Consider the following 12,925-nt stretch of genomic DNA (forward strand, 5'->3'; position numbering starts at 1 on the left):
AGCGTAACACAGCCTTCGCGCCTTTCCACCACTTACTGCGTTACGTGATTACAGAACGCTCGGATGATAGCGTTGCTTGGATTGGTAAGCCCATAAATTTTTTAGAACACAAAACAAATTCACACTTACATTTTTTTAATGTACTCGGTAAATTTTTTACCGAAATCTCAACAGCCGAGCGCTCGATAGTCAGCTCGGTAAAAATTACAACTACCGCAAGCTCGGTAAACGTTAATTTGTCAGCTTGCTTAAAATTTCACCGAACAACCCGGTAAAAATTACCGAGAATTGACCGTGCCTACAGTAAAGCTTTATTTTCCTCATTTTTCTTGTTTTTATAAAAAAAATGACTTTTAAAATTGAAAATACATTTATTTCAAAACAATTTTTCAATAAATGCACATTTTTTTTGCGATCTCGATTATTCCGCTGCAGACTCAGAACTAGAGCATGACAGTGTGAAAGTAAATTTATTGTTCCGAAGTTCTAAACCAAGGTAAGAGACTTCAACGCAAACTGAAAAGATGTTTTAATTAAAAACATGCTACATTTACAAAGTTGATATCACTTACCCAAAATAATTATTCTCGTTTAAAACTATCGTTTTCAACACTTATTTGAAAAAAAAAAAAATGCACGGTCAATGACTGACTTCAAAGTTAAAAATGACAGCAAGAAAATGACATTAGTATCTACTGTGCAGCACAGTAAAACACATTAATATTTACTGAGCTACCGGTATAAAAATGATTGAGAATCAGAAGTTTCCCGTCAAAACTGGTTTACTGAGTAGATCAGTACTTTATTTTTACTGAAGTACGGTATTTTAAAGAAAAAATACCGATGGCTCAGTAAGTTTAGTAAAAATAACCGACAGCTCAGTAAAATCTTACTTTTACAGTGCAATTTCGGTAAAAAGATTACCGAGTAATGCGCTAATTTCAGGAAAGTCCGATTTTCTCAAAAAACCTTAACGTGAACCACCCTAATTTTCAAGCAAGCCAAAATGCGATCTGAACCATTGCAGTGTAGATAACTTTGGAACAATGCGATTTTTTACGGTTATGATAGATTTGGGCTCACTGAACACGCTCCAATCTACAGAATAGAACTTATCAAGTTCATAAAAATAATGATAAAGATATCAAACAATCTGTCGAGTTCAGAAATTGAGTTCAGTTGGACAAAAGTTGCTCAAGAACTGACGTCCCGTTTCACCTTAAACCAGACTTAGTTTTTTAATGGTAGGTGCATAAAGAGGCTGTCAAGGGCATATTCAACTTAACAGTTCGTTGTGCCTTAAAAGAATCCTTAAAACTCCATTTAAATCCTGAGATATGCGTGTGTGTATTTTCCAATCAAATACCCGCTGGCTGGCTGCAACATTTTGGGAAAGTATTGTTTATATCTGACCTGATTTTTATACTGATTGGATGGATCTGTAAAACATATTTGTTTAACAGATTTGTAGAGAAATCTCTTACCTTTAAAACCCTTTTTGAACTTTGTAAATCCGTTTTGATTGTCAAAAGATATTAATTTTATATGCGGACTTTGTTTTACCTTGATCTTGAACTTACGGATTCCCAAAAAAGTGACCACGTGGTTTATGGATGGTTCCAAATCAAAACGGATTTACAGAGTTCAAAAGGGTTTCAAAGGTAAGAGATTTTTCTACAAATCTGTTAAACCAAATATTTTTTAATGATCGATCCACCAATAACGTCTGGTCAGTTAAATCTCCTTACTAAAAATAAAAAAAATCCTTAATTTTTTTTTGAAAAATGTAATTTTTACCTATACAATATTTTGATTTTTACAGATTCTAATTCAGGCGATATAACACACACTTTATACGTATAAATCTCCGATGGGGTATCTCGGTTTATAATATTTTACTCCAGCCACGCCGCACGGTGATAACCCTCGCGCAGCACAGTTAAACCAAATCTGTGTAAAATCGCATGCAAAAGCATGCACATAACCTTTGTGAGCAAAAACATGTAATATTGTATGACAAAACGTGTACACAAAAAGTATGTACCGCAGAAAAAAAAAACGGGTCCGCTCACCCCAAAAATAATATCAATCCGGCGAGAGTCATATTCAGATTACCACGTCCGCCCCCAAACGCGCTCGGCTATCTCGCCGCTGTGTAAATAGTTGTATCAATGCCCATATAACAGTAGGTTTTTCTTACGTCGTATACTGTGTTAACTGCATACGATGTATGGGGAACCTACAGCTACATCGATGAAGATCCATTTAATATTGGTAATCTGAATATGACTCTTGTCAGATTGATGTTATTTTTGGGGTGAGCAGACCTGATTTTTTTGTTCGGTACATGCTTTTTGTGTACACGATTTCTCATACCGTAAACTGGGGTGACATTGATAGAAATTTGATTTGGCTACTAATTTTGATAAATCTAATGTAACGGTCGCATTTTTGCATATATGGTCGATAATAAGCTATTCTTTAATGCTTACATTCTCAAAATTCTCACAAATATTCAGATATTAATTTGATGGGCAATTGAAAAACCTATCAAAGTCACCCCGGGCTATCAAAGTCATCCCAGTTTACGGTATATATTACATGCTTTTGCTCACAAAGGTGATGTGCATGCTTTTGTATGCGATTTTACCATCGGATTTTTTGCTATGTGCTTTCAACGAACAATTTCTAAATTACAGACCTATTTGCGGTCCAATTCCGAGGTCGTTAGGTATTTTGGGGTCGGTGTTGTAGTGGTTATGCGTGGTTTCCTCTCACCCTCTGGGTAAAAAAACCTGTCTCGGTGGAGTCTCTGGTCGGCAGTAGGACTCACAAACCAAAAGTCGTTAGTTCGAATACCGGGGTGGACGGAGCTTAGGTGTAGAAATAGGATTGCCTCACCGTTTCAAGCCTTTGGACACCTAGTTTCGAGTAGGAATTTCGCAATAGAGAACGTCAAGGTATTGTGGTTTTTGAAATAAATCGAAATAACAGCGCGAGTGGTTTTCATCTCGCGAAGCAATTTTCTGTTGTTTCTTTTCTGAGTGTATCCCAAATGTCACACGCGAAACCAAAACAAAATTTCGCCGCGGCACCAAATTGAAATGTCGCCAGTTGAGTTGCGAAAAAACTCGCGCCGCAACTTACACGGAGCACGGAATCGATCACGAAAATCTACCGGAAATCGTTCTGTGAGCGTGGATCCGATCAACCGGATGGACCATTCCATGATGTCTAGCTTGGAGAGGACAATTACAGCGCTTTTGATTTTCAAATTGATGGCTAATCTTCCCATTTTGACTCTAGAGCTTACCCGCAACAACCCGCATCAGCAAAACTCTCCTGGTGGTAGGACACAACGGACCGGATTGAGGTCCCTCGACAATGATGGTCACTTGTTTTTGTTTTATTTAGACGGAAATCCATCCGTAATCAGAAACTTAACCAAGACTTTTTCCATTCTGCGTCTTTTCTGAAGCTGAAAACCAACTGAATTTCATAAATTACCCCAATTGACACAGTTCTAAGTGGTAGCAGAACTGAAACCAAGATTTTAAACAATAATTCCATCTAAAACGTTCAATTTCCTTGGCAAATCACAAAAAATCAGCCACGTTTTTCTCAACATCCAAAGCCGTCAAAACAAAAAAGCAAACTCACTGATTCAAAATCACCCAGCTTGACAGATATTTTGCGACAGAAAATCGTCGCGAGAGTTAAACTTGCTCAATTCGGTTTAGTGCCGCGGCAACAATAACGTTGTATGTAGAGCGAACAATTTGTTTTTTTAATTCTACGTAAACTTAAGGACAGATGCGTTGAATCTCAATTAAACATGATCGAAAACGCTCACATTTATAAAAGCGCCATTGATGAAAATCCTTTATTATTGTCTGCTCAGAAAGAATACGCCAATGAATGTTTATCAACACGGTGAACTAAACCAAATGATCCATTTCTGTATAATAACTCTAATTTCCCCTGAAGCAAAAATCCGAAAATTACCTAACGAATTGAGTCCCTACTTTTATTCGCGCCTTACAACATTGCAAATGGATTGTTAGGTCTACAACAGATCCTCTTCACTTGCTTCAAACATCGTTACCAGCCCCAGGGTCTTGTACAGTGGAGACAAGGTTACTTATTTTGTCAGGTAATAACGATCTATACTAGCTGCGAATGCGTCTCAACTTTTCAGGTTGTGGAGAGTCCTGCACAAAACTCATACGATATTTGTTTTCGGTTCACTTCACGGTTTTATGTTTCACTGTTTTTTAACCCTTTTAAATGTTTCGGAAAATCTGGTTTAACATGAGCATATTTTTTCTTTTCTTTTTCTCTTCCTCACATCTTTCGCAGATTCCCCCCACGTGACGTTGGTCGCGATCCGTACATGGGTGGCCACCCGGCCGTAAAGTCCGACTCGATGGGAGGCTACTACGATGATCCTGCGGCGCGGCAAGTCCCCATCCCGCAGCAGCAGCAGCCCCAGCAGCAAGCGCCGACTCCGAGCGTGGAGCCTCCACCGCCGGGCTTCGAAGAACAGGACACCTGGTCCGGCAAGCAGGAATCGGACTACCGCGCACCAGCCAACGTGACCGCCATTAAGACCGTAAGCGCGGAAGAGGCGGCGTACGGCGATTACCACAATACGCCAAAGAGCCGTGACCGGGACGAGCAGCGGGGCCACACACCGGTCATGCGGGACGGCGATCGTCACCACCACGATCAGGACAAGGAGGGTGGAAGCAGCAGCAGCAAGAAGAAGAGTCGCGATGACGGCGGCGATCGTAGCCGGGAGGAGCGTCGGGTGCGGTCCAAGACGCCGGATCGGCACGACAAGGACAAGTCGAAGCGGGGAGATAGGGAGGATCGTGGCGGTGACAAGGACAAGAAGCGACCTCGGGATGTGAGCAAGGATAAGCGGGGAGCGGAGAAGGAGCGCCACCGAGAGGCGGAGAAGAGTCGCGAGCGGGAGACGAAACGTAAGCAGAGAGATTCTAGCGAGGAGGAAAAACGGGACAAGAAGAAGGACAAGGAGAAGAAGAAGCGAAAGAAGGAGAAGGAAGCGGAGAAGAAGAAGCACAAGAAGGAGCGGAAGGAAAAGGACAAGGACAAGCGCTCGAAGGAGGGAAAGAAGGAGCGCAAGACGGTGGAGAAGGAAGAGGCAGACAGTTCGCTGCAGCCGGCCACTCCGAAGCATGCTCCGAGAAGGGAGGAAGGGGAGAAGGAGCAACCGCAGGTTGACACCACTCAAGAGTACATGGCGCACGAGCTGGACGACACGCTGGTCATTCCGGAACGTTGTCACGATCTCAGCAAAACTGCCTCCGAGGGTGAGGACAATTCGTACCGTGAGGAACCTTCCAGCAGTCACGATCAACAGGAAGAACAGCATCAGCATCTTGAGGAGCAGGTCGACCATAGCGATCTGTACTCGGACATCCCGGACAAGTATGAGGGCGATCAGCTGGAGAAATCCGTGCTCGAGGGTCACCTCGGTGACGAGGAGGACGCCGACCTGGTCAACAGCAGCGGTGTCGCCGCCGAAGATCAGGACGACATCAAGCGCTCCGACTCGATCCTAGACCTGCACGCCAACCTCGACTTTGAGGGAGAACTGGAAGAGGGCGAGCACCAGTCGCCCCCCAAGTTCATCGGCATCCCCGAGCTCTCCAAGTGGGAACTGGACGAGGACACCCCGCTCATCTCCAGCACGGAACGCAAGGTCATGCTGGACGAGGGAGGCGTGAACGTCGCCAAGCACGACGACTCGTCCACCAAGGTCACCAACGAGGTGCTGAAGCGGGCCGAGAATGCGATCTTTACGCGCGCCATCAACGCCATACGGCCCATCGAGATCAAGAAGATCAGCGTCGATCGACAGAAGCTGTACGCCAACGAGGGTGGCCACGAGCACGAGCACGACGTGGTGGAGATCAAGAACGATAAGCAGCAGGACGAACTGAAGCGGTTCCAGGTGAGTGTTTTTTATTGGGTTTACTTTAAAAGGGGGTTTCGAAAATAGATTGCGATCACGTGTTGGGGGGTTACTCTTCCGCTTCGTACTCGTACTGTTCCATGCGAGAAGACTCGATCTGGCGGATGATTTCTTCGCTCAAATCCAGTTTTAGGTTGATGGTTACCGTCGATCTAGGCATGTAAAGATGAGTTTTGGAATAAGAATAGGAGGAAAAAGTCACAACTTACGCTTGTCTTTCTTGATTTCTGGACTGAATCATCATGACAACTGCGTAGCTTAGCAAACACGAAATAGTTGCGAAAAAAAGTTTCAGCGAGAATTTGGCATTGTCTTCGTTGTAGAACAGTAAAATTGCCGCATTTACCAATAACAAAATGCAGTTTAGGGCGAACATTCGATTCATTGTGATTAGGTAAAAAATATACACTGAAAATTAAGCTGAAAATAAATATTTACTTGTTTTGACGTTACTTAATATTTTTTCAATGGTTACTTGAGCAATAATTATAAAAAGTTTTATTTGTTTGTTCAAATTATGCTCTATTCTCTCTCTCTCTCCCTTAGGTCACCGTCCCCACCAACGACGACCACGCGGAGCGCTCGGTCGAAATCAAGGGCATGGACGGCAAACCCGACGGTCGCGGCTCGCCGGTTCGCGCCTCCATCAAGGAGCGCCTCGGCAACAAAATCACCGACGTCATCCGGGGCAGCAGCTCGAACACGTTCTCGCGTTCGCGCACCCCGCCCCAGTCGTCGACGTCGTCCGGCCTGCGCAAGGTCAAGTCTTCTACGGTGGGATCATCGTCTAAACTGGTGGTTGACTCGACCTCTTCGTCGGCTGCGGCCGCAGCGTCCTCTTCCCGGAAGCGAACGCGCAGCAAGTCCGCGGATCGGGACCGGGGTCGGCGTGACGATCGTGGCGGGCGCCGCGGCGAGGAGATTAAGATTAGCAGCAGCAGCAGTGGAGGCTCGCGGAGGGTGGACATTGCCAGGAGGCTGATCGTATCGGTGCGGGAAGTTACGCCGGAGAAGCGGGCAGATGGTGGGGGACGTTCGAAGGATCGTCGCAGCAGGGAACGCGTCGCGAAGGAGCCTTTGCCGTCGGGTGGGGATCGGAGTCGCGATCGTGTGGTTAGGCGTAGCAGGGAACGGAGTCGCGAGAAGAGGATGGAGAGGGAGCGGGAGAGGGAGAAGGAGAGGAAGCGTGGTGGGGAGAAGGACTCCTCGCGGAGGAAGTCACCGGAAAAGAGGGGAGAAGACAAGAAGGTGGCGCCTGAGCGGAGACGGGCTGAAGGCGACTCTGAACGACGTCGTCGGGAGCGTTCCGCTTCTCCAAGCCGTCGCATCAAGGACGAAGATCCGGGCAAACGCTTCGTGGAAGCCCTTGGCCGGGTCGTCCAGGAGGAAGTGGTCCCGGCGAAGAAGAGCAAATCGGACAAATCGCTGACCAGCAAGCCGGCAAAACCGGCCAGTTCGAGCGACTCGAGTAGCTCGGACTCGGAGTCTTCGTCGTCGGATTCCAGTTCGGATTCGGACGATGAAGCTGCGGCCCGCAAGCGCAAAAAGCGCAAACACAAGAAGGAGAGGAAGCGCGCCAAACGGTCCGCCTCGACGGATTCGGACGACTCGGGCGGTAAGAAGAAAAAGAAGAGCAAAAAGTCCAAATCGGGAAAGAAGAAGAAGAAGGAGAAGAAGCACCGGAAGGGTGAGTGAGGTGAGCCTCCGTGAAAGTACAGTATTCGAGCGGGAATATCGTCGATTTGAGGGGATTATTGTACAGCAGAACACGCACTCGGTTTGAATTCTCGTACGTTCTTTTTTTTTATTTAAACTTGATTCAACTCCAAACAACGCTATAAGTTTGTAGTAAGCCTTTCATACCACACTTAAGTTAAGTCATACAAGCTCTTTTGCAAGACCGACCCTGAATTCTGACCGGTGAAACCAATGAAATCGACTCACCTGCGAATGGTCCTCTGCGCCTTCTGTAAACTAACAGTTACGTTAAAGAACTCTAATAAAGCTATAGAACTGAAGAAAAGGATGTTTTTTTTTCACATAAAAAAAGAAAATTCCACCATTGTTGTAGTCTTATGTGTCTGGTAGACTTTTATTTGAAGCGGTATCTCTTTTTACAAGTACAATATAGTTTTGTTTTTTTGCTTGCTTATCACGACAATATTTGCATATTTGTTTTCCCTATTTATATATTCACATCCGTTTCCAAAAGGGCGCACCCACCGATCATGATCGCACAATCGACGAATGCCGCCTTCCTTCCAGCTAAAAGCCATCATAATACACAATACACTTTTATAATCACGTTTCGTTTTGTAATACCTCTTTGCTTAAAATCCATTCCATTAATCGTTTTGCTAGCTTTGCCCTAAAAGTGATCGTCAGCATCTTTTCTTTCATCATAAGTTTTAAGTTTTCCTCCTTTATTTTGTCACCATTGCTTGACTCTGTGGTTTAGACCCCTTCCCTCTGTCTCTTCTCTCGATAAGTGTTTCTGCTGAGGCTGTTTAAAGGGTCAACACAAGAAGGGGTCAGGGGGGCTGTGTGTTTTGTTTGTTAGGGGGTTTGACTAAGCTAGGAATTGCCTTTATTTTACATTTTGGGAAGAGAGTAGCGGTGAAATGATAAACAAAGAAAAAAAATCAGGTTCTCATAGTTGAAAGAAACAATTAAAACTCTTTATGTTTTTTTCCTTTCTTGGACATTTATTTGATTTTGTTTATCGTTTGAAGATCCGTTCTCAAATTAAATTCAATCCATCTCAACTAATTATGTTTGCGAGAAACATAACGCAGTAGGCCTGGTAATAGAAAAAATAACGTTGGGAATGATCGACAATATTTATTTTGACTATTGAGCAATTCTCTACTGACACCGCAAATGGATGTATAATTTGTATTTTTTTAATTTGGCTCAAACTTTGTGACCAAAGAAGCCATTTTGTGTCATTGGTTCACTCATACAAGTCTCCATACAATTTGGCAGCATACAAAAATTGTACGCAAATATTCGAAAATCTGTAACTTTTGAAGGGAATTTCTGATGAATTTGTTGCCCTTAGCAAAGTTGTAGGTATTGTTGAGGACTATTAAAAAATGTACACGGAAATTTTATTGCCGTTTTTCATTTTTTTAACACAAACTCAATTTTTCAAAATTTGTTTTTTTTTATTTTTGAGATTTTTGATATGTAGTAGGGGAAATTCTCGTATGTTTGGCAGGTTAAGCACTCGCTCCAAACTCTTTCCAATTTGCTGATTTTCACTATTCAAACAACTAATTTTGCAAAACTTTTGATAGAACTTGCTTGCTCACTTTTTATTGAGCTATTTATCACTCGACTTTGGGACCATCCATAAACCACGTGGACACTTTTTTGGGAATCTGTTACCCCCCCCCCCCCCCTTCGTGGACAATTGTCCATACAAAAAAATCTTATTTGTATGGGTCGTGGACAATCGCCATAACCCCCTAAAGTGTCCACGTGGTTTATGGATGGCCAGGCTAACCAGGCTAATGAAAACCATGACTATGCATGGTTAAGGTGCAACAATGCTACCGTGTAACAAATTGATGATGTAACAATGTTACAGTGTATCGAATGATACGGTGTAACAATGTTACGGTGTAACCATATTACGGTGTAACGGATGTCACGGTGTAACAAATGTTACGGCAATGGTTATACTGCAACATTTGTTACACCGTAACTTTGTTACACCGTAACTTTGTTACACCGTAACTTTGTTACACCGTAGCATTGTTACACTGTAATTTGTTACACCGTAACTTTGTTACACCGTAGTATTGTTACACCGTAGCATTGTTACACCGTAACTTTGTTACACCGTAACTTTGTTACACCGTAACTTTGTTACACTGAAACTTTGTTACACCGTAACAATGCTACGGTGTCACGGTCTAACACAGATCACCGTTTAGCCTAACATTCTTTAATCAGGTTTAAGCCTGGTTCAAGCCAATGGTTCATTTTGGCTAGCTTGCCTGGTTTGAACTAAATGAACCATGGCTCACGGCGCTCGGTGAGCCTGAGCCGACGATGCTTGCCGACGCGTGGTGTGAACCTGAGCCAGAAAAATGAACCTAGCCGAGCCGATGGCTCAGGCTCGTGGGAACACTGATGGCAACATTAGAGGCACGCTGGAATTAGATGCTGTTCCCTTATGGTCAAGAGTATGGTCAAAAACTTTGCCGTAGAGTTATGAATTTTTGAAATAATAGTGATTTTTGGAAAAAAATCGAAATAACGTTTTTTGAACTCATTTTTAAATGTAAAATTGGATTTGCACTCGAAAAGTACTTAAAACATTTTTTGATAAAGGTTCCCGTAAATCAACCAAGCGTTCAATATTTTGTCCTTTTGAAATATTATTCTTGATTCAAATATTGTTTTCGAATAAAAAAAGTTTTATCTTCGAAAATCGGATCACTAGCTGCCCAGATAACTACATTGGAAAATTAGGTGTTGTTTGGGTTAGACTTAGAAAACTTAAATTTCCCTTTTTCTTTTTGTTTAAGCCGCTGTATCCCAGCAACCAGAGGTGCAGTCTTCAATGTCTCTTAGACAATTTTATAGCAAATTTGCCTCATGGCCACTATGTTTGAATAGAGGAGAAAATCGTGACGTCAGAAATGAACTCAAATCACTCAAAGTTCATTTTGTGAGTGACTTTAACATTTTGGCCTAGTTTGACAGCTACCTCGTTCCCAAGTTTTCTATGGGAGAGAAAAGGAGGCGAATACTTTATGAAAATCATACCTGTCAAAATTCCTAGCCTCAAAATTTTGTTGCGAGTTGCTTTTCTCCTCTATATCGAAAAACGCAAATATTTCGCTAAAATCAATCTTTCGGTGACTATATCTTGAAAAAAGGGTCTCTTATCAAAAAATCTTGGAAGTACTTTTCAATTGCAAATTTAATTTTACATTTAAAAATTAGGTCAAACATTTTCTTAAATTTTTATCCAAAAATCATTACTTGGCGGCAAAATGTTTTGATCATCCTTCTATGGCTTAAAAGTTGCGGGTTTTTGTCCCCTAAAACATAAAAAAATCTCGACATTTAAATGAATATTGATTTTGGGAAATTGAGTTTTTGTAAAAAAAACATTAATTTACAAATCGTCAAAAAAATATTTCGTGTACCTTTATTCTAAATAGTTCCCAACAATACCTACAACTTTGCTGAGCACACCAAATTCAATTCAATTCAATTCGAGTTTTTTTAAATACTAGTTCGAGGTTAAGTTTTAGGGGAAAAATTATGTTATAAGCAAGGTCCTGATTGCTCAAAATCAACCACTCCATTCGCGAGCACAAATAGCAGGCGACCGGATACTGCCCTGATGAATTCCTACCGTTTGTCACTCTATCACCATTCGCTCCCGAACACTCTCTTTTCTACTCTTCTCTCTCTCTCCGATCGGCTCAGTCTCCGAACGGTTCAGACAGGCCAATCGTCTCCGATCACTCTGAACTGAAAACATTTTTTCTCTGATGCGCTGCATTGATTTGAGTTGCCTAAAATCAATGTTATCAATTAAATTGTGCATTTATTTTGATTTCATAACATTATAGACACCATTCAAAGAAACTTCCACCAAGAAAAAATCAAATTGATGGCAAACTGATGGCGTGAAGACAAAAAGACTGCCACGCTGGCATTTTGTGAGAGTGGCTCTTCCACGCTGAAAAATAAGGCATATTTGAATCAACAAAACGTTTTGTTGATTTGAAAATCAAAATTTTTGTTGAATCAACGCTAAACGTCAAAGCAGCTTTTTCAAAACAACAAAAGAATTTTGTGGAATCGATAAAATCAAGGTTTGTTTCAACGCAAAATCGGCGTTGATTATATTCAACAAAAAATTTGTTGATTCAAACCTCGTACAGGCTGATTCTACAAAACTTTTTTCTGCGTGTCGCTGAGCATGGTAGTGTGTGAGTGTCGTCGAGCGACGGAGTAGGCAAATACAGTAGTTGTTCGGTAACTGGGCGCTGTTTAACTGGGCTGCTTTTTAACTGGGCGCTCGATAACTGGGCCGTAGCCCAGTTAAAAAGCAGTCAAACGTCAAAAAACCAAAACAAACCGAAATGACCGAGGGGTTAATGGATGCAAAAGTCATTTTCAATGAATACAAAAACTTTTTCAAACATTTATTTAATTTCAAGTCAGAATTGAAGAAGTATGAAAAGTAAGCATTATAAATAATTTGAGTAACTTTTATTATAATATTTCATGTGGAAAATATTATGCATCGGTGATCCCCTCGTAATTTTTCGTTCAGCCCAGTTAGCGAGCAGCATTCGGTGACTGGGCTACGTTCTCAGCCCAGTTACCGAACAAATACTGTATTTTCACGATGTATTTGTTCGCTGAGTGAACAGTTCGGGCCACTCGCTGGCTGCTTGCGAGACTCATTCGCTCATGAATGCTAGCGGGTTGGAATAGGCGACGAATGGATAGGCGATGAGTGAGTGGTTTCTGTTCATTGAACCGAAAATCAGGACCCTTGGTTATAAGCATTCAAAGAGCTCTAAAAGACAAACATTTTCGTTTTCGAAAAAAAGTGAAATTAAGTTGCAGCAGTTTTTAGGTAAAAAGGATGCAATTTTAAAACTAAAATATCTTGAAAAGGCGCAAGCCAAATTTTATGTACCAGAATGCATTTGAACGGGAGATTTAGCCTACAAACGTAGACAAAATCTCAAGAAAAGTTTGCTTAAAACAGAAGAGCTACGTTTAAAAGTGTATAATTTTCAAAGGAAAATGTATGAGACCAACCTATCGAAATTTGAAAATTGTGCAACTTCATGTTTTTCTATGTATTCCCTGGATCTGAATCTGCTCTAAAATTAGTGTTTAAAAACAATCAAAACATAAAAAAAAACTTGTCACGGACAC

At 42.1% G+C, this 12,925-nt stretch overlaps 1 protein-coding gene across 4 annotated transcripts in view; it reads left to right on the plus strand.

The window, feature by feature from the left end:
* Positions 1-8,024, plus strand: part of LOC6040781 (E3 ubiquitin-protein ligase RBBP6) — a 35,280-nt gene extending 27,256 nt beyond the window's left edge. For all 4 annotated transcript variants that reach the window (XM_038255274.1, XM_038255275.1, XM_038255276.1 and 1 more), the window contains 2 exons: positions 4,360-5,980; positions 6,548-8,024. In XM_038255274.1, the coding sequence (XP_038111202.1) occupies positions 4,360-5,980; positions 6,548-7,696 (2,770 nt within the window). In that variant the 3' untranslated portion in view covers positions 7,697-8,024. The remainder of the gene's footprint in view (positions 1-4,359; positions 5,981-6,547) is intronic.
* Positions 8,025-12,925: the final 4,901 nt, after the last annotated feature.

Source organism: Culex quinquefasciatus, chromosome 2 (assembly GCF_015732765.1).
Source record: "Culex quinquefasciatus strain JHB chromosome 2, VPISU_Cqui_1.0_pri_paternal, whole genome shotgun sequence".
NCBI classification, from domain to species: Eukaryota; Metazoa; Arthropoda; class Insecta; order Diptera; family Culicidae; genus Culex; species Culex quinquefasciatus.